Consider the following 23,294-nt stretch of genomic DNA (forward strand, 5'->3'; position numbering starts at 1 on the left):
TGCTTGATTTTTTTTCAGGCGGAATTAATAAATTATGCATGAATCTAGATTAAATTTAGTTTGATTTCACAGTTTGTACATATGACGTATTTATCTCAAATCAGGTGGAATGTGCAAAAAGACTGGATTTTAGTTTTTAAACAAAAATTGACTTTTTTCAAAAGTCATAAAATAAATTTGGACATACAGTTCTGCGGCTGCTTTTTATTTTTCAGGCTGAAATAAAGAATGAGTAATCTGTAAATGGTCCAGAACGACGGGCGGCAGACCCCGATCTCCCCCCCCCCCCCGCCGCACTCGTGCGAGGGCAATCATGGAAAAATTTCTGATCAAATTTCGATCACCACCGACCGTTGACAATCGGTTTTCCAGGGGCAAGAACTTCGATCGGCAACCGCCCCCCCCCACCCGTTGACGATGGGCTTTCGAGGAGCAACGACATTGATCTGCAATGTCGGCAACATCCACTCTCCCACTGACGATTGGTTTTCGTCCTTCCACATTCCACAGACATGCACGTTAGCTTCACTGAACTAGAAAGTTTTTGACATATCTATTGTAAACCAATTAGTTGTTTCGATCGTTGGCTCGTTTCAGCCCGTTCGTGTCTCAACTCGTCGGGTCTGAAGCCTGCTCCTTGCTTTCGGCCCTTCCAGTTTCTGGGTCTTCTCCCGGTGCCTTCTGGACCTTCTCTCTGTGTAGCGGTGCCGGTCTGGGCGGTTGTTCCTCCTTCCAGGTCTCGCGTTGGCTCTCCAGCGCCTTCTGCTGGCAGCTGGCGGCCATGGCCGTCAGCCAGGGATGCTGCAGCGTCTGCTCTGCCGTCATCCTGACGACCGGGTCGGACCGGAGGAGGCCCGAGACCAGGCCTTTGGCGTCTGAACAACAGCAAAATAAGTACGGTTCAATGGTATTGAACTTTTCTTCTGCGCAGTGGTACGTGGGCTCCCTCTAGTGGTAAGCTAAAGAATGACTGTTTATGTCTATTTAAGTAGATGAGCTTCCTCTACTGTATTTTTCTTTTTCCAGAAAAGGTTAGTTAGACTCCAAATTGCGCACGTTCCACTAGCCTACCTTCTGAGATGGCGTCCCAATAGGGGGGCAGGAAGTGCAGTTGCCCCTGTTTGATGATCTCAAAAAGCTCCTCCTGGTCCCGATGCCGACTTCGAAAAGGGGCGAAGCCGCACAGTAGGATGTAGAGAATGACCCCCAGCGCCCACATGTCCACCTCCAGGCCGTATCCTGTCGGGTTACGTCAATGGCGTTACGTAGAAATGCTCGCGGAAGGCTTTCGGTGCAGCGCTAACCTGTCTCGGACAGGATCTCGGGCGCGACGTAGGTGGGCGTGCCGCAGATGGTGAAGACGGGCTCGCTCACGACCGTGGCGAGGCCGAAGTCGGCCAGCTTCAGTCTGGTCATGCCGGGAACTGCGTGAACGATCTGGGAAGGAGCAGAGAGTCACGTTAGCTTGCGCGAGTACTATTTTCTCTGACATCATTTTTTTTTTCAAAGAAATCATTTAGAAAATGTTTGTTTTCATGGTCCTTTAACGTCATCTACCCACATTTTGGAACTTTTTATCTTTTTTATCCGAAACACCAAGATATTTTTGGGAATAAAAGTAAAGAAAATGTGGAGACTCTTAAATGTTGTTCCTTTTTTTGTTTGAAACCAAAAACATTTGTTAATTGTTGTTTGGATAAATGTGCCATTGGACAATGACAATTAGTTTTTCCCGAGATAGTCGCTGTCCAATAGAAAGCATGTATCGCCAACATTTTGCGAAACACAAAACATTGGACTTGTTCTTCTTTACGTACATGTTTCGTTATTTGGACAGCAACGATATGCAGTTTCTGTTTGTAAGTATTTTCACAGTCCAAGGAAAAAAAACCATCTCAAACTTTTGTGATCTTTATTTATCAGAACACAAAAATCGTTTTTTGTATGTTTTTCATAGCAATGCTTCATAAAAATGTATTTTGAATGGGACAGACTCGTTTGTGAAATCAGACGTGGTATTCTGAGAACTTTCCACGGATGTTTTTGGCGACTGACCAGCAGGTTTTCGGGTTTGACGTCTCGGTGGACGACGCTCCTGCGGTGGATGTACTCGAGCGCCTCGCTCACGTCGGCCGCCATCAGCGCGGCCTCGTCCTCGCCGAAGCTGCCGCGTCGGCTGACGGCATCGAAGAGGTCGCCGCCGCGGGCCAGCTCCATGACCAGGTAGGCCGTGGCGGGCGTGCGGTGGTGCGCCAGCAGCCTGACCACGCGCGGGTGCCGCAGGCTGGCCAGCAGGCTCAGCTCGTTCTGCAGCACGTGCTCGCGGCCCAGCAGCCGCGAGCGCTCCACCATCTTGACGGCCAGCGTCCGGCCGTCGGCGCGGCGCCGGCACTCGCGCACCACCGCGAAGTTGCCGTCCCCCAGGAGGCGCCCCACGTCGTAGAGGCGAGCCACGTCGGCCTCGGAGACCTCGCTGCCCTCCGACGGAGGCCCCGAGCAGTCGCGCCACATCTCGGGGCGACTCTTCCAGTCTGACAAAATGGAAAGTAGCTTGTAAACGTGCAACAAATATCTTTTCGCTTGTGGAAATGTGGTTCCCATTATGTCCCCAATGAGCTGAACAGTTTGAATTTGGAACGGTTTGTATCGGTCAAGAAATGTGGAAGGAGGTGTGCAATATGTCAAATATCTCGCAATTTGGGAGTTTTATTGTGGAAAATGTCCGAATGCGGACATTTTTGGGATGTGTAAAATCGTGGCGGAACAGAATAACGGGAAAAAGAAAATGAATGTCAAAATGAAATGCAAAGTCCAACTCTTCAAACCTTGCGTTGAACTTCCCGTTGGCTTCCGGCACACGGGGGGCAGCGGGGTTCTTCCCGAGAGCGGGTCGATCCACTGCGGGCTCGACAAGCAGTTTTCACAGAGAGGAACCGAGACCCTTTCTCGCTCCCGTTGGAATCGGCCGACGGGAGGCGGCGTTTCCTCGCAGACCGCGCCCCTCACCCGGAGCTTCTGGAGACGGTTCGGAAGGCGAGCGACTTTCCCGGCCGTCCCCTTCCTCGGCTCCTCCGTCTCGGGCGGCGGTCGCTCTTCCGCGGCGTCCTTGTCGTCCGCCCCCTCGCCGTAGCCGCTGTCCGCCTTGGCGGCCTTATCCGGCGCCGCTCGGAGCTTCTTCTCCCAGACCAGCAGCGCCTCGGTCCGGTAGCGGGACTGCTCGGGGAACAGCTCCTCCAGCGCCTCCTGCAGGCCGCTCAGCTGCGGGCGAGCTTTGCCCAGCGCCAGGAGGGCCGTGTCGCCGCGGAAGAAGTCGCCAACGCTCTTCACCTGCGGTCGATAAAGACGAAGGCTCGTTAGGACTCCCGGTGTCGATTGTACGAACGGGAGTCCGACCTCTCGGGCGAAGGCGGTGTAGAGGCGGGTCACTCGCGATCTGTGCCAACGAGGGAACCCGAGCGCTTCCGAGACGTCCGATAGGAGCTGATCGAAGGAGACCACGCCCCTGCGGTTCAAAAGCACTGTCACCTTGGAGAAAATGAATAAAGTGTTTCGAATCATTTCGAACTCATCATACGTTACCCTTTAAAAATGGAATTTTGAAAAACCTTTCCACTAACAACCCCTGCTAAACTTAGTTCCTCACTTCAATTGATATGCCACAAGATGGCGCCAAACTCCCACGTTTGTATTCGAAAGTGCTTCGTTGCCATCTTGTGGCATTTGGAGGAAGAGCACGGAAACAGCGGAGGCGCAAATGTTTGGGCGAATGGCGGAAAAATCTGTGAAAAGGTGAATTTGCGAGTAGCAAATCACAAATAGGCGAAGGGACACGGGACAGCAACCAGCGCATACTAGCAGGTGACTATTTAGGAGTTCACCTGGTCTGGATCAACCCTAAGGTGCCAGTAGCGCTGTCCTCATACGAATTGGTGTCAAGGAAGTACGTTGAAGTGATACACTTCAACTGAGTCAACTGAGAGACAAGCTTTTTATCTGGGGGTGGAGCTAAGATTAGCCTGGGTTGTTAGTGGCAGTTACAGAGAGTATGTTTTTGAAATCAAATCATCTGGAAGTCATTTTATTTCGGAGAATAATGTTGTCAAAGGAGTTTGGATCATAAATGGTGTCGGGAATCGCTCCTTAACCTCCATGAAGAGTGGGGCTACTCGGAACGGGGCATTCCAAACTAATGAGCCATATGCTGCTTCACCAAAGACAAAAGAAGGTGAGGCGAGTCACCTTCCGTGGCGCGTTCTGACCGGGCCGCACGACGGTGACCAGGTGGGGGCGCTCGGCGCTCTCCTCCGCGTGGCGCCCGTGGAAGAACGGCAGGTGAGGGCCGGCGCCGCGGCTCTGCCCCGGGCGGTGGTGAGGGCGAGCGTGCCAGGGGGGCGGGGGCAGAGGGGGCGCGGCGGCGCCGCCGCCGCAGGTACGCTTCGAAGACGGGCCGGGGGCTGCTAAAACAAGAAGGAATATGCACGATAAGAACTTTTGTGGGTTTTGCCAGTTGTTGACGCACCCCTGAAAATGGACAAAATGGCTGCTTGAAACCAAAATGGCAGACCTCCTGTTTCTTTTTAGGCATGGCTTCTTGAGACTTTTTCTGCGTCCATCCTCGTCATAAGACACTTGTACCAAAGTTCATGTTCCTGAGTGAAACTGGCTCCGGGGGCTGGAATTCAAGGGGGCACCTCACAAATGCTCAACACGGCCCTAAAATGGGCGCTTGAAAACAAAATGGCAGACCCCGTGCCCACGTCAATCTTGTCGCGATGAGTTCAGCGTCATTAACACACACACCTGTCACAACACGCTCGTAACACAACACTCGCTCCTCATCCTCAACAAGAAAGTCTTTCTGAGAGTTGTTTTTGTTTTTTCTTTCTATGACATGGAGTGCAAGTGGTGCCAGTGAAGAGACTTCATGCAGACCCACGATCAATTATTTAGGCTTTCTTCGGAACAAAACCTTCCGAGACTCCAGCTGGATGTCTGCATGATTCATGAACATTGGAGGACACGCAACAGCTTTCACTTTCTGGGCAACACAAAGTGGTCGCGGGCGCGCGCCCCCAAGTGTGCCCGCTGTCGAGAAAAACCGCTTGTTTCCTTATGCCCATATATGGCACCCGCCCACACGTGCCGACGAAAACTCAACTCAAACCGGAGACTTGTAATGTGGAAAAAACGAACACTTACCCGTCGCTCTCCATTTCCTTGCCGCGTCGCAGCCGAAGCGAGCCTTCGTCGGCGATGCCATTTCTGAGCAAAACAAGCGCGTAAAACGAAGCAAGTGAGCAGCAAGTTCCGATTGAAAGCAAGTCGCTGACGTCACGCCCTTCCAAGCCGAGTGTGACAAGGGCCGGCGTGACGCGGTTGCCGTGGTGATTTGTCAGGTTGGAAAGCTTGGAGCAACAAGTACAATACGTTGATTCTTCAAAGTAAGATATTCAAGACACTAAAATTGCCGCGCGGTCACAATACATTCGACTATCGCGCTAATCACAAGAACGTCCTTAAATAATCTAAGAAGAATCTAATTGCGACCTATTTTTGTGTTGTACGGCGCTCCAGGCAAGCACGTATCTTTTATTTTGAAATTAAATTCCGGAAGTGTAACATTTCACTTTGGTCTCATATCAAGAGCGTCAACAAAACCTTTCACCGCTTTGGAATTAAATGTTAATTCTTTACAATAATAACAATACGTTTTCTGCGTTGTTACTCACTGACAGGACATAAAAACAAGTTTTTGTTATACATTGGGGTCTTTTTTTAAATTATTTATTTATTTATTTTTAAATTAAGCCCTTCCGTTTCCAGGGAGACGGTTAACGTCGCATTAGCAAACCTTTTCTTTTTCTCCCGGATCTATATCCTGTCCTTTGATCACCCAACCGTAACTTAAATACTTAAGTATATTGTAAAGAACTAAGTTATGTAAGTCTACGTCTGTTTTGTATTTTCATACATTATAAATATTTTGCTGTGATATTTGGTTGAAAATGACGCTTAAACATTTAATCTACATGAACATAAACTCGTGTTTTGTCGATGGGAGGCGATTTTGTTGGTTGCAGTATTGTCGTTTGACCGACAGATGGGGCAATAGCACCAAAACAAGTCCCAACTCTCGGATCGCTCCTAAAAATGTACGATAAACGGGGATTGGCAAAATATTTGATCGCATTTTACATTAGTAGGTATAAAAAGACACGAAATGACTGTAAAAATGCACTTTGCCACTTCAAGCAAATAGTTGTATTATAAGAAGTGTCCCAAAATGTTTTGAGAAAGTTCCTCTCCCCTTTAAAAATAAAATAAAATAAAAAATTTAAAAAACATGTACGAAGGGTAGAGAAATGATTTTGATAGAATTCAACTTAATCAAATACTTTGGCATCCAAATTAAAATTTCAATCTCTCAACTCCTGTAAAAATGCACCAAAATGACAATTTTTGCCCCCAGCTTCTTTTTGGCGTGATGCATTTGAAGTCGGACTGAGTGTTGCGATGGTTCGCTATCACCTCCTCAGGCAAAGCCTGGTATTACAACATTAGCGTGACGCTCTGCTACTAAAAACACTTTACGCAGGTGGTAGCAAGAAGCGTATCTTAGTATTCAAATTAGCTACTGATGGGGTTCAAAATAACATTTTATAGTCTATGAACCTGCTTTTATCTCAAGTAGACTTGACTATTGTAATGGTCTTCTGACTGGTCTCCCTAAAAAGAGCATTAAACAGCTGCAGCTCATTCAGGAAACGGCCAACTTGACAAAAGGCCAGTATCGCGAACAGAATGCACGCGCAAAAACCTGGAGGCCACAGCAGCATTCCTCACTTTATTACGCTTCATTCAATTGATCGAGCTCGGATGCAGTTTTGTGTGCGCGTGTGGCGCCAAGTCAACATCTTCGCAGAGGCTCAGTGGGAATCTACCGGCTCCAAAAGTCCCGCGTTCCATCATTCCATCAAAAGTCCCGTCGTTCCATCATTGCAGGAGGTCAAACGCTCTCCGACACGCGCGCACACGCACTCGAACTTCACGATAAGCTCAGACACGTTTGGATGCGCGGTAGGGCAATCGTTTATGACCGTTACCTTTCACCCCGTCACCCGCTTGACTTTTTCCCGCATGTGCGCCTCACACCTGTTTACGTCAAACACGCGCGCAGGAGTGCGGACGGGCCGTCGCGGGTCAAGGGCGGCGGGGCGACGTGCGCGCGCGTGCGTGCGTGCGTGTATAACATGTAGTGTGAGGTGACAATGTTCACGGCAGACTTTTTTGGGGGTCACTTTTTCATTCTACGTGGCCCTAAATGATTAAAATATCGCAATTCTGCAAGAAAACAAAAACGTCAGTTAAGTCATTTATGAGCATAAAAAATGTTTGCTGGAAGAATAAAGTCGTTATTGTTATGTGGGCAAAAGTTGTAACGTAATATCAACAGTTAGTTGCGCGCTAATTATTGGAAAACAGGCGGACTGACGGATGCCTGTGAACGCATCATTTGCTATCGAGCAGGAACCGACATGAGACGCACGCGCGCACGCATGCCAGCGTAACATTTGGAAGGTGGTGCCAAGTTTTCAGTATCAGGTTTTACCAGGGAAGGTCACATGACGCCTTCCCACCGCCAACCTAACTACCTACCGACAGTAACTAGCTTCCCTGTTGAGATAGCAATTCAGCATTTCTGTAGATTAAATAAAAAAAAAAAAATCATAGTTTCACTCCACAGAGTAAACTATTTTACTATGCTGATGATTTTAGTTTAGCATCTCCAAGAAATTTGAATGTTACACACAAATCATCGCTCGAGATTTTAATATGCAAATGAGGTTGGACTTGGCCTTCTGAAAAGTGTTTTCCTGTCTTGAATCAATCTACATAATTTGAGTTTCCCTTTCGGAATTGCAATGCCGAAATTCAAATGGACTCCCCGACAGTATTCTAAACCGCCGTCTGGGCTTCCTACATACCTCGTGACCTTTCGATGCGACCCATCAATCCCACGTGAAAGCCTACTAGAACATCTGATTCATCAGAGGCACTGCCGTGCACCAACCAGTGGCATGCAAATGCGGGGGGGGGGGGGGGGGAGGGCAGACAGGGCGATGGCCCCGGGCATCAAAACAGGCTTGGGCGTGTATCCCCCTCCCCCCACGTAGACGGCTGAGAGGGGGGGGGGATGGTTCTGATTTGTTTATAGCACAAAAACCTTGCATTTGAACAGGGGTGTGTAGACTTTTTACATGCACTGTATTCGTGTCAACAATTGGGACGATGGCGCAACCTGTGACCGCATTCTTCCTCCCAAGAACTCTGCTGCCGTATCGCCCGCGTGACAGCGAGCGTTGTGCTCGCCGGGGGATGAACGCAGCACATCCACTCACCCCGGCCGTCCTCCTCGCTTCCCCCTTTCGCGGCCGCCTCTCCCACGGCCCGATGACATCACAACAGCCGGTGCCTAGCCAGCCAGTAGGAACGCGGCACTTCCTTCTCCTCCTCCTCCTTCTGCAGTCTGCCTTCTTTCTCTCTCTCTCTCTCTCTCACACTCACACACACACCCTTTCACACACTCTCCTCATTCCTCCACCTTTCTGCAGGCATCATGGCCGAGGCTTTCGTGGGCACCTGGAACCTGAAAAGCAGCGAGAACTTTGACGATTACATGAAGCAACTCGGTGAGTCTCTTTTGTGTGTGCGTGCGTGCGCGCGTGCACACGCTGCCCGCCGGTGTGCGTGTGTTTGCGTTCATCCAATGGACAAACGGGATGGCTTCCAAGATGGAAAATGTGGACTGAGAGTGGAAAACATGGAGGAAGATGGGGGCTAGGGAGCACATGGCTTGAATGTGGTGGGGCGGCGCCCTGTGAATGCACCCCGGTGTGAGGGACGGGTCAGGAACCGGTCACACACTTATTCACACTTCCATTTGAAAGGCAACCATTGTTGTTGACGAAAGAAGGCGGCGGCGCATTTGAAAACGCTGCTGAGAGAGAAATAGAAGGGAGCCAAATTCAAAATAGTTGATTAGGGACACCAATGCAACAGCTGCCTTTACTGCTGATGGAATTGGGGGGCCATAATCAAAACAGACACTTCCTATTTATAGCGTGCTTGTGTTATTCAAATGCTCAGGATTGCAATACGGTGACGATCATGATTGAAATTCAATCAAATGGGGATTTAAAAAAAAAAAAAAGATTGTTTTTTTTGTTCAAAAGAATGTTAGAAAATGTTTCAAAGTTTTGTTTTAAAAAATAAAATAAAATGGAAGCTAGTTTTTTTTACATGAAAAAAAAATCAGCTGAAATAATAATCAGAATGCCAAGTTTGTAAGCAAAACTAGTTGTATTTAAAAATATATGTATGCTATTGGTTTTATTTAAACTAAAATGAAATGTTGAAAATATCTCAACACGAAAAAACATTTAAAACAAATACAAATAAGAAAACATCAATAACAAACTTTTTTACATTTTGTTTTGAAAAAACATGCAATTTTATTCATTGACAAAAAAACTCCCCAAAAAATTTTACAATGCAATTTTGAACCCCCCCCCCACCCCCAAAATGAAACTTTGTAAAATATAGTACCATGCATGAAATGAAATTCTTTTTTAAAAAGTAAAAAAAAAAAAAAAAAAGTGTACCTAATATTGTTTACAATATATTATATGTACATTGTGGCCAGTGTGTGTCACACGGCAGCACTAACCTTTTGCAGGTTTTTGGAGGTCGTGTGTGTATCGGGGGCGGGGCGTTGAACTATTTACGAGCGGTGACCCCGGGGGGCCTTTTACAATCGACCCGTCTGCTCCCATCACCGTGGCAACCGGTGGCCTTTCAACCTCTTGATCAACGAGCCGTCCGCGTTCACCGATTAGTCAAAAGCCTGCAGAACAGGCTGCAAACAAAACACAAGTCACTGCATGAATGACAGTAACAACAAGAAGCCTCCGTCCTCCCACGCCGCCTAAACGCACCGGTCTCCCCCGTCCCGCAGACGTGGGCTTCGCCACCCGCAAGCTGGGCAACCTGACCAAGCCCACCACCATCATCTCGGTGGACGGCGACACGGTGACGGTCAAGACGCAGAGCACCATCAAGAACACGGAGCTCTCCTTCAAGCTGGGCGAGGAGTTCGACGAGACCACCGCCGACAGCAGGAACGTCAAGGTGGGCCCAGCCCGCCACCCGTTCTCCTAACATCCGCAATCGTACCGTCGTTATTATGTACTGTATGTCGTCACGGGCGGCTGGAAACCTACGCCCAAATTTGGTCAACTTCTTTAACTGTTTATTTATTTTTATTAGAAGATAGGAGATGAAATACATTTTGTGGGAAAATGAAAATACAACCATTTTAAATAGCAATGTAAAAGTTAACATTCCTAACATTTCATTAAAAAAGGTTTCAAAAAAAAAAAAAAAACAGAACTTTTTTTTTTTAAACTTGTTAATTTTTCATTGTTAATGTATTCATTGAAACGTGGCGCCTGAAAACAAAATTACTAAATGAAAATAAATGTGGAGGTAAATTTGAAGAGAGAAAATTTAATTTTATTTAAAAAACAAAATGTAAATATGTTTTTAAAAGCTACATTTCTTATTTAGAATAATACATTTACAATCATAAATAACGTATTTACGTTTTTTTTTTTTTTTTTTAAATATCTTGCAAACTAAACTGTTGAAAATGTAAACAATATTCTTAAATATAATTTATAACAGTTAAAGCAGAAAATTTGATACACAATTTTTTATGAAAAAATTGAAATGGAAACAAACAATAAAGTTTAAAAATGTAATTCAATATTAATATTTCTTATTTGGCAAATGTAAAGAAAATCACATTTTACAAGCCACATTGCGAAAAATAAATCAAAAACAAAACAAAAATGTGTCTACCAATTTTTTAAATCGCTGATAAATGCAAGTTTGAAACAAAGAATTCAGAAAATGTAAAACGAAATTTCACCCATTTTTTTCCAAATCAAATAAACAGAACTCAACGATCTGTTTCATTTTTAAGCCCCTTTTTGGACAAAAAAAATGGCCGAAATCTTTCCCATGAATATTTCCAAGGTCATAAAGCTCGAGTGTGATTGAAGGTGAACTTGATTTGACTATTTCGAGGCTGGCGGCGAGTCATTAAATGCTCAAATAAAATGCATGGAAAGAACCGTCATGCAAAACGATGCACTTGGCTGATTTTCCTGAGCATTTCTGTTGGGAGCGCTCGCACACGTGCAACTGTCGCCCGCAGTCGCTGGTGACGATAGACGACGGCAAGATGGTGCACATCCAGCGGTGGGGCGGCAAGGAGACCAGCCTGGTGCGCCAAGTCGACGGCAACGCCCTCACGCTGGTCGGTGCCCCCCCATTTCCACCGAACAAAACCAAACACGGGGCTTTGTTTTTCTGAAACGTTTTCTGTCTTTCTTTCTGTCTCGGAAACAGACGCTGACGATGAACGACGTCGTTTGCACGCGCTGCTACGAGAGGGCAGCGTGAACACCACCCAAAAACATAGGAGACCCCAAACCTCAAAGAGTCAACTGGCATTTCTCTCGTGAATTGGAGGGTTAGTATCGTTTACACTGCCTGTGGACCCCCCGTCCCGTCCCGTCCCGTCCTGTCCCCTCCCCCCTTTTGACGACCTCTACTGTTAAAAACATGGAAAATATTCCAATGAATTCTTGTTGTTTTCCGTTGGAGTATCCCCATTTCATGTGGTTTTTCCTTTGTTTGGATTGGTGACGCATGAAGTCCATTTTAAAACCTGCAAATGTTCATTGAAACATTGGGAAGTAATAAAATAAACATCCCAAATTCAGGCCAAATATGTGAAATTGTGATTTCTTTTATTTGGATCTTCAGTTAAAAACAGCCGCAAAAAAATACGTAAAAAAAAACATGCACCTGCAAGTCGCGAGAAACGCCACCCAGTGGTTAAGATCATCGCCCGCCACCGTGGGGGACCGAGGTTCGAGGCCCCGACCGGACCATCCGGCAACATCCCCCGGACTCACGGCCACGGTGCCCCGAACTGCAGTGCTCCTCCGGTGCGAGTGTTCACTGTGATGGGTCAAACGTAGAGAACACGTTTCATGGCGCATGACAATAAAGGTGGTGGTGATTCTTCTTCTTCACATCGCTAAGCGAAGAAACGCACGTGCCTCCAAATACGGTCAAGTTGCGGTCTGAAGGAAAACGCGCGACTCCCGTCCGTGTAAGTTGGCGGCTAAGGATAAGCGTGCGTCGTGAGAGAAACTAACGTCACTTCAAAATGCTCCTCCAAAGAAAAGTCAGCATCTCCAACAAAAAACAAGTCAACGTCTTGGGAAAAACAGGCATCTCCAAGTCGTTTTTAAAAGAACATCGTTAGCCTAACAGCACAAGTGTCATAAAAGTCATTTTTAACTTACTGTCGCAATATCAATACAAAATAGCAACGTTCTAGCTAAAAAAAAAAATGTTCTCCAAAAACATTCATTCACAACATGCATCTCCCAAGTCAACATTAAAACAAAAGCACGCATCTCCAAAAGCTGGGACCTGTACCTCCAAGTTGCTGCCCCAAGAAAAACATGCTCCCCCACCCCCAAGTCTGCTTGCCTGCCTTCCCAGTGAAAAACACATCTATCGCCAAGCCGCTGCCCGAACAAAAGCCGGCATCTCGTCAAGAGCACGCATCTCCAAGAACGCCATGAATTTCCCAAGCGTCGGCGTCCGGAGCAGGCGCGCGAATCGCCGAGTCGTCGTTCTCAGAAACGCAGAATCGCGAAAGAAAAGTTTGCATCGGCAAGTCAGTTCCTGAAGAAAAACACAAATAATAATAAACCCCCAAAAGTCACGTGTTTGATTTGCACAGTGACATCATGTTTGCACTTTTGCATACATGAAGGCGAGCGCAGAGTCGGCAAACGCAACATGTGTCCACGAAGGAATTTGGCGGACGCCTCTGAAGTGATCCGAAGAGCGTGACCGCACTTTCCATCCTATAAATAACCACCCAGCAGCTTCTGCGTGCGTCCTGCCGGCCAAGGTGAAGGCGACAATCGCAGGTGTCGCTGCACTCCATCATTGTCATCCACACTGGGGGGGGGGTCACGTGGCCGGCCGGCCGCCGCGCGTCGCCAACTAGACGGGAGGTGAGACTCGCCGGCGCCGGCCACTTTATTAAGTACACCTCCGGCGACATGCTGCGGCGGTTGTTTCTAGAAGGAAACTAGACGTGCATCAAAAATAAATGGAAAAGATGAAAACGAAAAAAGGAAATAAAAATATATCAAACGGAAGGTCAAATTAGAGAAGAAATAAAATGAAGAAAATAAAAAAATATATATATACATATAAACTTCAGTCTACGGTATTAAAAAAAACAAAAGCTCATTTTTAAATTATAATTAAAGTGAAATCAAAAGAAAATATATATTTTTAAATTCTTTTGAAAAAATACAAAAAGCCACTGAAGTAAAGTTAAAGAAATAAAATAATGAAAATGATCATTTATACATTTATATTTCTGTGAATGCTAACAATTAGTAAACATATTTTAAAATGGAAATAAAAAGAATATGTAAAACATTAAGATAATGTATTTCTATAAAACATTAAGAAATCATGTATTTTTCCTTTTCTATTTAAAAAAAAAAAAGAGCCAGATGGCGTCAAACTATGAAGAAAATTTGGAAAATACAAAAAAATGCGTGAATTTCGGCTCATTTTGTCCCTTGAGGGGTGCAATAGAAATCTGAGGGTAAAATTGAAGAAATGAAATGAATAAAATAATGAAAATTGCTCGTGTTGCCGAGCTGTGTGTTATGTTAACAACTTGCTTTCAAAGACTAAATACATTTTAAAACGTTTTGGCAATGAATACAAATGTCAATGGAGCAACAATAGAATTTAAAATTGCAAAGTCAAATACGGTAGTACATAGGAAAATAATATGAAATTTTACAGTTAACAAAAAAAAATGTCTCTTACTTGAATGCAAGTATATATATAACAACATATAACAAAAATGGTGAACATTTCACGTCCAGAAGCAGGAAGCACTTTATCACACGTACGACGACAGGCCATACACTTTTTATTTCTTGTTATGATAGCAACTTATTACATTTTCGGCAATCATGGCATACTATGCTATCGGGGATCAAAACCATTTATTATCGCGGGTTATCCCCCGCAATGAGCGAGGCTTTGCCACACCAACACGCATCCGCATCGCACATCCGTAATTGGCATTCTGGGAAATCCACTTCCTGCCTGTCAGGATGGGGAAGGCCAACTCGCTCAACGCTAATGAACGCAAGCGCCATTCCACCCGTTCCCCTCCTTTTATCGCAGCTGGACACTCTGGATTCCGATTCCACTCTCGAAGATCTATTCCCACATGTCTTTGTCCTCATTTTTTGCGCAGGACAAATGCCAGAAGGCTCATTGCTGCAGAGTGCTGCCTCAACTTGCGGGCTTTCCAACATACGAGCTGTCGCTGCGACAATTTCTTTTGTCTTGAGTTGTCAGATTATGTCAACTGCACTGCTCCAAATTCTTCTTCCATGTCCCAACAGGCTTTTTTTTTTTTTTTTTTTTTCCCCCCCCATCCTCAAACAAGGAGTTTTTAAAACGCATCTTGCCAAACGTACTCTGCAACATCTGGAAATGATCTTTTTTTTTTTTTTTTCTCTCGCCCTCTTTTAAACTGACAGGAGAAGAATAGTCTTTTTTTTTTTTTTTTTTTTTTTGCCCTGGTTTAACCTCCAAATAGTTGAATTCAAAAGAGCCCTGAGTCAAAACACAGAGGAAACGTGGCTATCGGCCACACTACACTTCCTGTTTGTGCCTTTACAGCTTCCTGTGTGTGTGGTCTTTTTTTTATTTTTTATTTTTTTTACTGTCCCCAAACATCAGAAAGCAGAGAATCGTAAAACTAGATGAGGATTTCTATTCATGGGAGGCGGGGCGTTCACTTCCCGCCATATTGCTTCCAGCTATCTGGTTACAAGTGGCCAGATAACAAAATGGAGGATGTGTGCGTTTTGTCTCGTCAGTCACATAAAAAATCATAAAACAAACATCAAATCTAACTTAAAACTTAATATAATCTCACTGTGGGTGCAATGGGTACTTTTTTGCTGAGGAACTTTTAGCCCAGAAGAACCAGAAGAAATTTTGGGGGCGGGGGGTTTTAGTCCCAGGAACCAAAAAAAATACTCAGAACCAGAAGTTTCCTGAACTTTTTTAATATTTGGAAATGTGGCTAAAGACCAGAAGTTCTTTAGTCTTTAGGTTGATACGCAATGGGTACTTTCAGTTCCAGGGACATTTGTTTGCAGGGACTTAAAGTCGGACTGCAACGTACCAGAACCAGAAGTTCCCCAAACTTTAAGTGGAACTACTATGGGTACTTTTGGTTCTAGTGAAGCAGGGAGAAATAAAACTTCACAAAAATTTGGGAGCTTTTTAGTCCCTGGAACCAAGAAAAACTACCCAGAACCTCTCAATCCCGCAATTTAAGGTGGTCATGAAATGGGTGCTTTATGTTCCAGGGACTAAAAGGTCCTCAGACTGCAAAGTACCCAGAATCAGAATTTCTTTTCGGTGGAAATGCAATGGATAACTTTGCTTCTGGGGAGCTTTTGGCCCCAGACAACCATACATTTACAGAAATTTGCTTTTAGTCCTTGGAACCAAAAATTCCCAGAACCTGAAGTTCCTGGAACTTTAGATGGAAATGTGGCTAAAACTACTTTCACTTCCGGGGACCTTTAAGTCGATGTAACTGAAGGTACCAGAAACAAAAGTTCCAATACCTCTTTGGTTTTAGGTCAGGTTTAAATTCCAGGAACTGAAGCCAAACGTTTTAGAACCTGAAGGTTATGTAGTCAGCAACACAACAAACAAATAAAAATGGTTAAAAAAAAAAACATTAAAATACTCCTAAACTTCAAACAAAAAGCAGTCCTCACCGCTGTGGCGGCCGTTTGGCGTGCGTGCGTGCGTCTCAGCTGTGCTTGTGCGATTTGTGTTTCTTGTGTTTCTTCTTGTGCTTGTTGTCGTCGTCTCGCTCGTGACATCGCCTCTTGGGTTTGCACTCGCCGCCGTCGCTGCCGCTGCCGTCGCTGTCCGACTCCTTCCTCTCTCGCTTCCTCTTCTTCTTCGTCTTCTTCTCCTGGCGGGTAAAAAAAAAAAAAAAAAAGAAAAAAGGCTCATGTTTACATTCATCACTTTTGTTGTTACAGCGCAGCGACAGAGTCCTTACCGCAAATAGCGAAAATCGACCCCCTAAAAAAGGTTTATGATTGCTTGTAGATGTCACAAGAGGGGAGCAAAGCACTATCGTCTAAATGAATGCAAAAATGTTATTCGCGATTGGCTGGCGACCAGTTCAGGGTGTACCCCGCCTGTCGCCCGGAGATAGCTGGGATAAGGTCCAGCACGCCCGCGGCCCTCGCGACGAGAAGCGGAACGGGAGATGAATGAATGAATGAATGAATGGCACGATACTATAGCGTGCTGTTTTTTCTTGTTAAAAAAAGAGAGCAAAGAACTCCTTCCTTATTGGATCTTACGTTTACAAGCTGATCAGCTGTTAACGTCGCCAACTGCCAATAGACCTTTCGCTGCATCATCTTGAGAAGTTTACCACCCGACTTCTCAAGGAGCTTGGGTGCGTCCGCAAGGACTAAATGGCGACTTGGCGGGGGTTCCCTGTACCTTCTTTTTCTTCTTCTTCTTGTCTTTGTCTTTCTGCGGCGCAGCGGCAGATGTCTGCTGCTGTTGCCGCTGCTGTGGCTCTTCGTCGCCCTCTTCCGGCACAAGCGCGTACTGCAAGCCGGGTGCTGAGAAGCAGTCTTTTGTGAAGTGGCCTAAAAAGGAAAAGCCGTTTTTGTCACTAGGGTGATGTCAAAGTGAAAACTCCCAAACTTTTTTGAGGCACCTTTGCAGCCACATTTCGCGCAGGTGGTGTTGAGTACGGCCTCGAGCGTGATCCTGTTGCCCGTGTGGTCTCGGAACTGCCTCCGCCGCCTCGCGTCCTGCCTGCACGCGCGCGCCGACATGTTTATCACACGCGTGCGCGTATGATACGGCATCATAAATATGAGAGCGACATACTCTGCCATAACGTTGTTGGGGTCCAAGTCCCGGCCGGTTCCCTGATTGACAGCTTTCATGGAGAAGGACAGCTTGATCTTTTCGCCATTTATCTGAGAAGAAGAAGAAGAAGAAGAAGAAGAAGAAAACCGTCACCAACAGGGCCACCACAAATTGCCTCATGGTGGCTCGGAGAAAAAAGTAACTCAAACGCTACACAATTATTGTGTGCGTGTGTGATTACCTCTCTCCCAATGACTTTAATCCACACTTTCTCTCCCACGTCGACAATTTCTGCAGCGCTCTCGATACGCGTGGCTGACATCTCACTTACGTGTACCAGACCTGAATGTACATACAGTTTGTCAACAACATCAAGGAAGAAACTCCAGTTTGTCTTCAATTTTGGCTTTCGCCGTGCCTTCGCGACATCTTCTACTTCCCAGCAGTCCTGAATGCATCGTCAGTCCTTTCCTCGACTCTGCACCATTCTTGAAAAGTTTCAATAGCTCAAATCTTTGGAATAATGAATGTGTTGCATGAAATCACCACTTCGCCTCATCTCATTCACCTTCCTTTTTGTAGCCTGGCAGGCGGACAAAAGCGCCATAATTCTGCACGGAGACCACTTCCCCCTTGGAAATGCTGTAGAGTGGCGGCAGACCTTCCAGGCCTGCGGGTTCCGGTGGCGGTCCGTCACTGTCAGACATCTCGGACTTTCTACCTATGTCGACAATATGGATAATCGATTGAGGAAAATTGTGGTCAGGAATCCCACTTTAACGGCAGGCTAACGTCAACACGATTCAAGCATTCCCTCGACTGGCTAAAAATCGAGATTAACCCGATTTAAATACAAGTGAAAATACCTTATATGATAATAAAATACGGTTTAAAGCCCGTAAAGCATACAGATATAGCGCAAACGAGGTACAATATCACTAAAAACACTCACGCTTTGTGTTAGCGAAACGCTAGCTCCGGTTTCACTTCCGGTGAAAGCAGACTGACGACAAGCAGTGTAAGCCAATCATCGAGGTACTTGATTTATTTTTGACCAATCACAACCGATTGCTAGCTATAAATCCGCTTCACCTTGTCTTTTAAGCAATCATCGTAGCCGGTGTAAATCTCGAAAATTTCCTTTGCTGCTATCGGTTTATCGCTCTATTTTTATATTGTTATTTTCCTTATATTATGTATCCTGTTTGTACAAGTCTTTAAATATAATGCTGATTTATTAATTGCTAGACATGCCGTACATCGTTCGACGCCATGGCCAATCGTCATCGCCTGTCGTCCGACCTATCAGAGAACGTCATTACTAGCTTCAGTACCAGTTCCGGTTTAACCGCAGTCAACAACAATCCGTTTAGCCAATCATCGTAGCTGCTGCAAATCTCGACCAATCAGTCCACTCGAACTCGAGGAAGTACTTCCTTCTGTTCTTCCCTGATAGCGTAGCGCTCGTTGTTCCTCCGTGAAAAGACGGTCATACATTCGTTTTGTACTTCTAAAACAACGGAATTTCACACTTTTTTGCCGGTTTTGTCGAAGAAGCAGGCATGATTGAGCCCAAGAAGAGAATGGCGGACATGGCGGTTGTGCCCGCCTCCGTCATGAAGAGACCCCGGACGGAGCTGGTGGCGGCGGCCCAGTCTCAGCAGCTCATGGCCGGGGTACTAGATTGAGTTTTCTGAGACCTCTCAAAAAAACAAACAAAAAAAAAAAATGATTCCAAATATAGTGTAGGCAGTTGCATGGGAGGTTACTTATGCTAAAAGCAGAGGAGTTCACTTGTGCAACTTAACGATGCAAATGAGTAGTTATTCGTTGCCAATATTAAATATGTAAATATGTGCTTGGACTCGTTTAGGGGCCCCCAAGGACCTCCAGCCTGCAGGCCCCCATCATGCTGATGTCGGGCCACGAGGGCGAGGTCTACTGCTGCAGGTTTCACCCCAACGGAGCCACCCTGGCCTCGTCCGGCTTTGATAGGCTCATTTGTGAGTGAGCAGCAAAACGCAAACCGCTTGAAGACGTGACTGTATGAGGACGATATTAACTGTGTATGTGTGCTCTAGTGATGTGGAACGTGTACGGCGACTGCGACAACTTTGCCACGCTGAAGGGTCACAGTGGGGCCGTGATGGAGCTGCACTACAACACAGATGGAAGGTCACGAAGCTCACCAACTTTGAAACCCAAAGACTTGGCTCGAAAACCATCACCCTGAATTTAAAACCCTAACTTCAAACCCCAACCCTGCTGAAACCCAATCTTGAAACGCTAACTATGCCTCAAAACCATTAGATTGTCTTGGAAACCCTCATTTGAACACCTTAATTAAATGTGAAGATACACTGTTTATCTCTTGCTAAAACAACAGATTGATTTAAAAGGTGCTTTTTTTCTCTCTCTCTCTCTCTCTCTCTCTCTCCGTTCAGCCTGCTGTTGTCTGCGAGCACGGACAAGACGGTGGGCGTGTGGGACAGCGAGACGGGCGAGCGGGTCAAGCGTCTGAAGGGCCACACCTCCTTCGTCAACACCTGCTACCCGGCCCGCAGGGGACCCCAGCTCGTGTGCACCGGTAGCGACGACGGGACCGTCAAGGTGAGGCGGAATTCGTGCGACATGGAATTAGAACTACAGCAGTGCCAAAAAACATCATTTTTAATACATATTTCAATTAGAGAAAAGCACTCTACAGTACAGTGGACACCCGCAGATCTATTTACAGTTTTTTTTCTTTTTTTTTTTTGGGGGGGGGGGGGCACATACAGTTTTTATGGTTTGGTTTAATACACATGTAAATGTCTTTGTTTTATGTTTCAACTTCATGCAGAACTCCAACTTTTGCTCGCAATTTAAGACAAAAAAATAAATTGGCCAGGTAACGTCTCATTTCTTGAAAAACTCCCCCCGATACAATTGAACGAACATGTGTTGCAGCTGTGGGACGTGCGCAAGAAAGGCGCCGTCCACACCTTCCAGAACACCTACCAGGTGCTGGCCGTCACCTTCAACGACACCAGCGACCAGATTCTGTCCGGAGGCATCGACAACGACATCAAGGTAACGATTGTTATTGGTAAAGAAACAAACAAAAACAAGAATTGCTGTTGAAACAGTCAACATCGCTATGAAAATAAATTTTCATAATTTTTTTTTGGTTTACTTGACAAAAGCAAAATTAGTGTTGCCGACTTAGCATCTTGGTCGCTAGAAACTATTTTTTTTCCCAATAAATAGACACTATGATCCAAATGCTTTTCACATGAGCCCGGTGGAAAGCAATTAGCATGTCAATTGCGCTGAACGTCGCCAAAGACATGTTGACCTTTTTTTCTACGTTGCCTTTAATTGCTCGATTGAAAACAAACACGCAATAAGCACATTCTGCGGCTCGGCCAGTGAACAGCCAGAGCCAACGAGACACTCTCGTTCACCGACGCCCACGTCACTCACCAGGCCAGGGCTCACCTTTTTAAAGCCGTACACACACGGTTACAGATACTACAGTAGGCCGCGAGGATGCCAAGTCCAAGTGGATAAAAATATGATCTCCACTTTACAAGTACTGTACATGTCATAGTGTTTAGTCATGAAAAATGTTTTTTTTTTTTTTTTTTTTTTTTTTTTTTATCCGATGAATCGATGGGATAAATATTCAATACGTGCAGCCCTAATTTTAAGGCAGCGTCGCCCGGCCATACCTTTTTCCTGTACTTGCGTGTTGCAGGTGTGGGACCTGAGGCAGAACAAGCTGATGTACAACATGCACGGGCACGGCGACTCCGTCACCGGACTCAGTCTCAGCTCGGAGGGATCCTACCTGCTCTCCAACTCCATGGACAACACTGGTAAGCTGTTGTTGGTTTTTTTTTGTGTGTGTTAATAAAAAGAACAAAACACAAAAAATCTCTTTTCAGGCCGTTTTTTGACCGTTTATGTATGCCTGTAGTGCGTATTTGGGACGTTCGACCTTTCGCGCCCAAGGAAAGATGTGTGAAGATTTTCCAGGGCAACGTACACAACTTTGAAAAGGTAATTGCTCATCATGCCATTAACGGATGGGCTCAAATGCACAACCACGACATTCGTAAAAGATCGGAAAGTTGTTTGTCTGTAAAAAAAAAAAAAAACACGCAAAACTTGTCAATACACTCCCATCGTCGGCTAATGTGAAAAGCTAACGTAGTCATCTACATATTTAGTTTTTTGTTGACAAAATAGCCAACGCCGCGTATTGTTTTCTTCCAGAATCTGCTGAGGTGCTCGTGGTCCACTGACGGCAGCAAAATAGCTGCGGGATCAGCTGACAGGTGGCACGCACGCACACACACTGTAACAGTAATGCTGCGTTCGAGGCTGCTGGGAAATCGGAAACGTCCTCAGAAGAAAGCACTAAAACATTTGCCCAATTGCGGTTTTAGATTTGTCTACATTTGGGACACCACGTCCCGCCGCATCCTCTACAAGCTGCCGGGCCACGCCGGCTCGGTCAACGAGGTCGTCTTTCACCCCGAGGAGCCCGTCGGTAAGTCGCGTTTGAGGCCGCGGTCAGGCCTCGGCCGATCGTGAGCTCACCTGTTCGCAAAGGTTTCTTAGAACGGTGCTTCTCGAACCTTTTACACCAAGGGAAATTAGTTTAAAGTGATTTTAAAGAGTTTGTGGTTTAAACAAGTCATCTAGGGATGTGGGTCTTGGTCCCTGACCCTCGCAAATAGCGTTTTTTGCCGCTAACCTTGCTTCTGTCTGCTGGTTTTGTCTCAACAGTGCTCTCTGCTGGCAGTGATAAACGACTCTACATGGGGGAGATTCAGTAGGAAAAAACATGTGCATGTTGTAAGCTTATGAGTGTGTAAGGACATCAACAAAGACTTTTTTTTAATTCCTTTTTTTTTTTTTTTTGGTTCTTTTTAATAAAAATCACGTATTCTGTAAAGAAAACATGTCTTTTTTTTTTTTTGTCGGATGATGCTTTGCTAAAAACCCCAAACTAACTTGAAAACGGTTCCCAGATGTTTGTTACCTTGATGCTGATGTCGGGTATTTCTGTGTTAAAGATGAGATGAGAAATAATGAGTTCAAACTGTAACGGTATCAATTGTGAAATTCCCCCCAACCATTGAATGAAGATTTCTGTTTGTATTCAAGCTTGGAGGTGTGATGTTTACTAAAGTCAATCCGGATGTGATCCAGTTTGAAATAAATTGTCTATAATGTGTATGCTGAATCTTTAAATCGTCACATCAAACCAAATTTAATTCGGGTATGAACCAGTTTTAATCAGTAAATTGCCAAAGTAGATTTAATCTCGTTCTGATCCGGTTTGAATTAAATTTTACGTGTATACTCTAAAATGCAATGTTGGCCAAGTTGAATCCACATGTGATCCAATTTGAATGCCATTTGCTGCAGGGAGAATATTTCAATTGAAAGGTCAAACCAAATGCAGATCCGATCCAGTTTGCGATGCAATCGTCTTTTTATTCTGTAAACTGCAACGTGGCGGGTTTCATTCCAAAATTGGAATGAAACTGGATGTGTATTTGCATAGTCTGTAAATTCTAATGTGAAGGCAAACACAATCCAGAACTAAAGGCACACCTGAACACGCCACGAGGCCGGCGTCCCGGCTGGTCCTCGCCCACACGGAAAGACCGACCGAAAGCGTTGAATCTTTGTTGCGGATGCTGGGGGGGGGAGATGTTTTGAAATATAAATATAAGCACAAAGTACGTAAGTAATCCAAAACGATAGCATCTCCTGGCAACAGATGATAAAGAAACGAAAGCAAATCTGTCCTGCTTTTAATCTTTGCGCTTGTGCGTGTGTTCATACATGTGTGCAACAGATGCAGCCATTTAACGTGCCATGTTTTTCCCCTTTTTTAATGTTTGATGTGTCTATAAGGACATTTGAGGAGAGTTAGTAACTCTACTCTATTATTACTTCTGGCTGGTGAGTGCAACTTGGAAGCAACAAAGACTTTTTTTTTTTTTTTGCTATCTCAAGTATTGCGCCAATGTATAGCGAGAGTATGAAGTGTAATGTTTATTCGGTTTGATTCCGATGGAATGTGATCCAGATTGCACATCCGATGTGGATAAAGTGAAGGCGAATATCCGAGCACCTCCGCGGGCCGTCAGTGAGTTGTTGCCGGGGCCTGC

The 23,294-nt window shown here is 45.4% G+C and overlaps 4 protein-coding genes across 7 annotated transcripts; 2 read left to right on the plus strand and 2 right to left on the minus strand.

Annotated features, from left to right (window-relative positions):
- Nucleotides 1-3: 3 nt before the first annotated feature.
- On the minus strand, nt 4-8,543 carry dclk3 (doublecortin-like kinase 3). 2 transcript variants are annotated; one of them, XM_061760305.1, is made up of 9 exons: nt 8,400-8,543; nt 5,200-5,262; nt 4,240-4,457; nt 3,394-3,525; nt 2,826-3,327; nt 2,056-2,531; nt 1,305-1,437; nt 1,072-1,239; nt 5-875 (listed from the first exon to the last, which is right to left on the minus strand). In XM_061760305.1, the coding sequence occupies exons 2-9, from the start codon at nt 5,258-5,260 to the stop codon at nt 610-612; spliced, it is 1,956 nt and encodes a 651-aa protein (XP_061616289.1). In that variant the 5' UTR covers nt 5,261-5,262; nt 8,400-8,543; the 3' UTR covers nt 5-609. The 2 variants fall into 2 exon arrangements, with proteins under 2 accessions (XP_061616290.1, XP_061616289.1); XM_061760306.1 differs by lacking the exon at nt 8,400-8,543 and having other exon boundaries at nt 4-875; nt 4,240-4,454; nt 5,200-5,768.
- A 13-nt stretch (nt 8,544-8,556) lies between these two features.
- fabp3 (fatty acid binding protein 3, muscle and heart) lies at nt 8,557-11,855 on the plus strand. Its single transcript, XM_061760319.1, has 4 exons — nt 8,557-8,690; nt 10,016-10,188; nt 11,279-11,380; nt 11,473-11,855. Exons 1-4 carry the CDS (start codon nt 8,618-8,620, stop codon nt 11,524-11,526), a joined length of 402 nt encoding a protein of 133 aa, XP_061616303.1. The 5' UTR covers nt 8,557-8,617; the 3' UTR covers nt 11,527-11,855.
- Nucleotides 11,856-14,097: 2,242 nt separating this feature from the next.
- Nucleotides 14,098-18,444, minus strand: zcchc17 (zinc finger, CCHC domain containing 17). Of its 3 annotated transcripts, none has more exons than XM_061760315.1 (7): nt 18,381-18,444; nt 17,690-17,842; nt 17,363-17,463; nt 17,140-17,231; nt 16,964-17,064; nt 16,741-16,892; nt 14,098-16,195 (listed from the first exon to the last, which is right to left on the minus strand). In XM_061760315.1, the coding sequence occupies exons 1-7, from the start codon at nt 18,406-18,408 to the stop codon at nt 16,028-16,030; spliced, it is 795 nt and encodes a 264-aa protein (XP_061616299.1). In that variant the 5' UTR covers nt 18,409-18,444; the 3' UTR covers nt 14,098-16,027. The 3 variants fall into 3 exon arrangements, with proteins under 3 accessions (XP_061616299.1, XP_061616301.1, XP_061616300.1); XM_061760317.1 differs by lacking the exon at nt 18,381-18,444 and adding an exon at nt 18,074-18,282 and having other exon boundaries at nt 17,690-17,838; XM_061760316.1 differs by lacking the exon at nt 18,381-18,444 and adding an exon at nt 18,074-18,276.
- snrnp40 (small nuclear ribonucleoprotein 40 (U5)) lies at nt 18,264-22,348 on the plus strand. The gene is made up of 10 exons (XM_061760314.1): nt 18,264-18,797; nt 18,995-19,124; nt 19,203-19,296; nt 19,566-19,731; nt 20,071-20,193; nt 20,861-20,981; nt 21,083-21,165; nt 21,382-21,443; nt 21,555-21,658; nt 21,898-22,348. The coding sequence occupies exons 1-10, from the start codon at nt 18,684-18,686 to the stop codon at nt 21,945-21,947; spliced, it is 1,047 nt and encodes a 348-aa protein (XP_061616298.1). The 5' UTR covers nt 18,264-18,683; the 3' UTR covers nt 21,948-22,348.
- Nucleotides 22,349-23,294: the final 946 nt, after the last annotated feature.

The sequence above is a fragment of the Phyllopteryx taeniolatus genome, chromosome 21, assembly GCF_024500385.1.
Source record: "Phyllopteryx taeniolatus isolate TA_2022b chromosome 21, UOR_Ptae_1.2, whole genome shotgun sequence".
NCBI classification, from domain to species: domain Eukaryota; kingdom Metazoa; phylum Chordata; class Actinopteri; order Syngnathiformes; family Syngnathidae; genus Phyllopteryx; species Phyllopteryx taeniolatus.

Coding starts and splice junctions, on each gene's coding strand:
- dclk3 (XM_061760305.1), bottom strand. CDS start 5,260: ATGGCATCGCCGACGAAGGCTCGCTTCGGCTGCGACGCGGCAAGGAAA. Junction 2,532..2,825: donor AACGGGAAGTTCAACGCAAG/GTTTGAAGAGTT, acceptor CCATTTTGTCAG/ACTGGAAGAGTCGCCCCGAG. Junction 1,240..1,304: donor CGAGATCCTGTCCGAGACAG/GTTAGCGCTGCA, acceptor GTAACCCGACAG/GATACGGCCTGGAGGTGGAC.
- fabp3 (XM_061760319.1), top strand. CDS start 8,618: ATGGCCGAGGCTTTCGTGGGCACCTGGAACCTGAAAAGCAGCGAGAAC. Junction 10,189..11,278: donor CCGACAGCAGGAACGTCAAG/GTGGGCCCAGCC, acceptor TGTCGCCCGCAG/TCGCTGGTGACGATAGACGA. Junction 11,381..11,472: donor ACGGCAACGCCCTCACGCTG/GTCGGTGCCCCC, acceptor TCTCGGAAACAG/ACGCTGACGATGAACGACGT.
- zcchc17 (XM_061760315.1), bottom strand. CDS start 18,408: ATGACGATTGGCCATGGCGTCGAACGAT. Junction 17,464..17,689: donor GCCAGGCTACAAAAAGGAAG/GTGAATGAGATG, acceptor ATGTACATTCAG/GTCTGGTACACGTAAGTGAG. Junction 16,893..16,963: donor CGCGAAATGTGGCTGCAAAG/GTGCCTCAAAAA, acceptor TTTCCTTTTTAG/GCCACTTCACAAAAGACTGC.
- snrnp40 (XM_061760314.1), top strand. CDS start 18,684: ATGATTGAGCCCAAGAAGAGAATGGCGGACATGGCGGTTGTGCCCGCC. Junction 21,444..21,554: donor GCTGCGGGATCAGCTGACAG/GTGGCACGCACG, acceptor TTGCGGTTTTAG/ATTTGTCTACATTTGGGACA. Junction 21,659..21,897: donor TCACCCCGAGGAGCCCGTCG/GTAAGTCGCGTT, acceptor TTGTCTCAACAG/TGCTCTCTGCTGGCAGTGAT.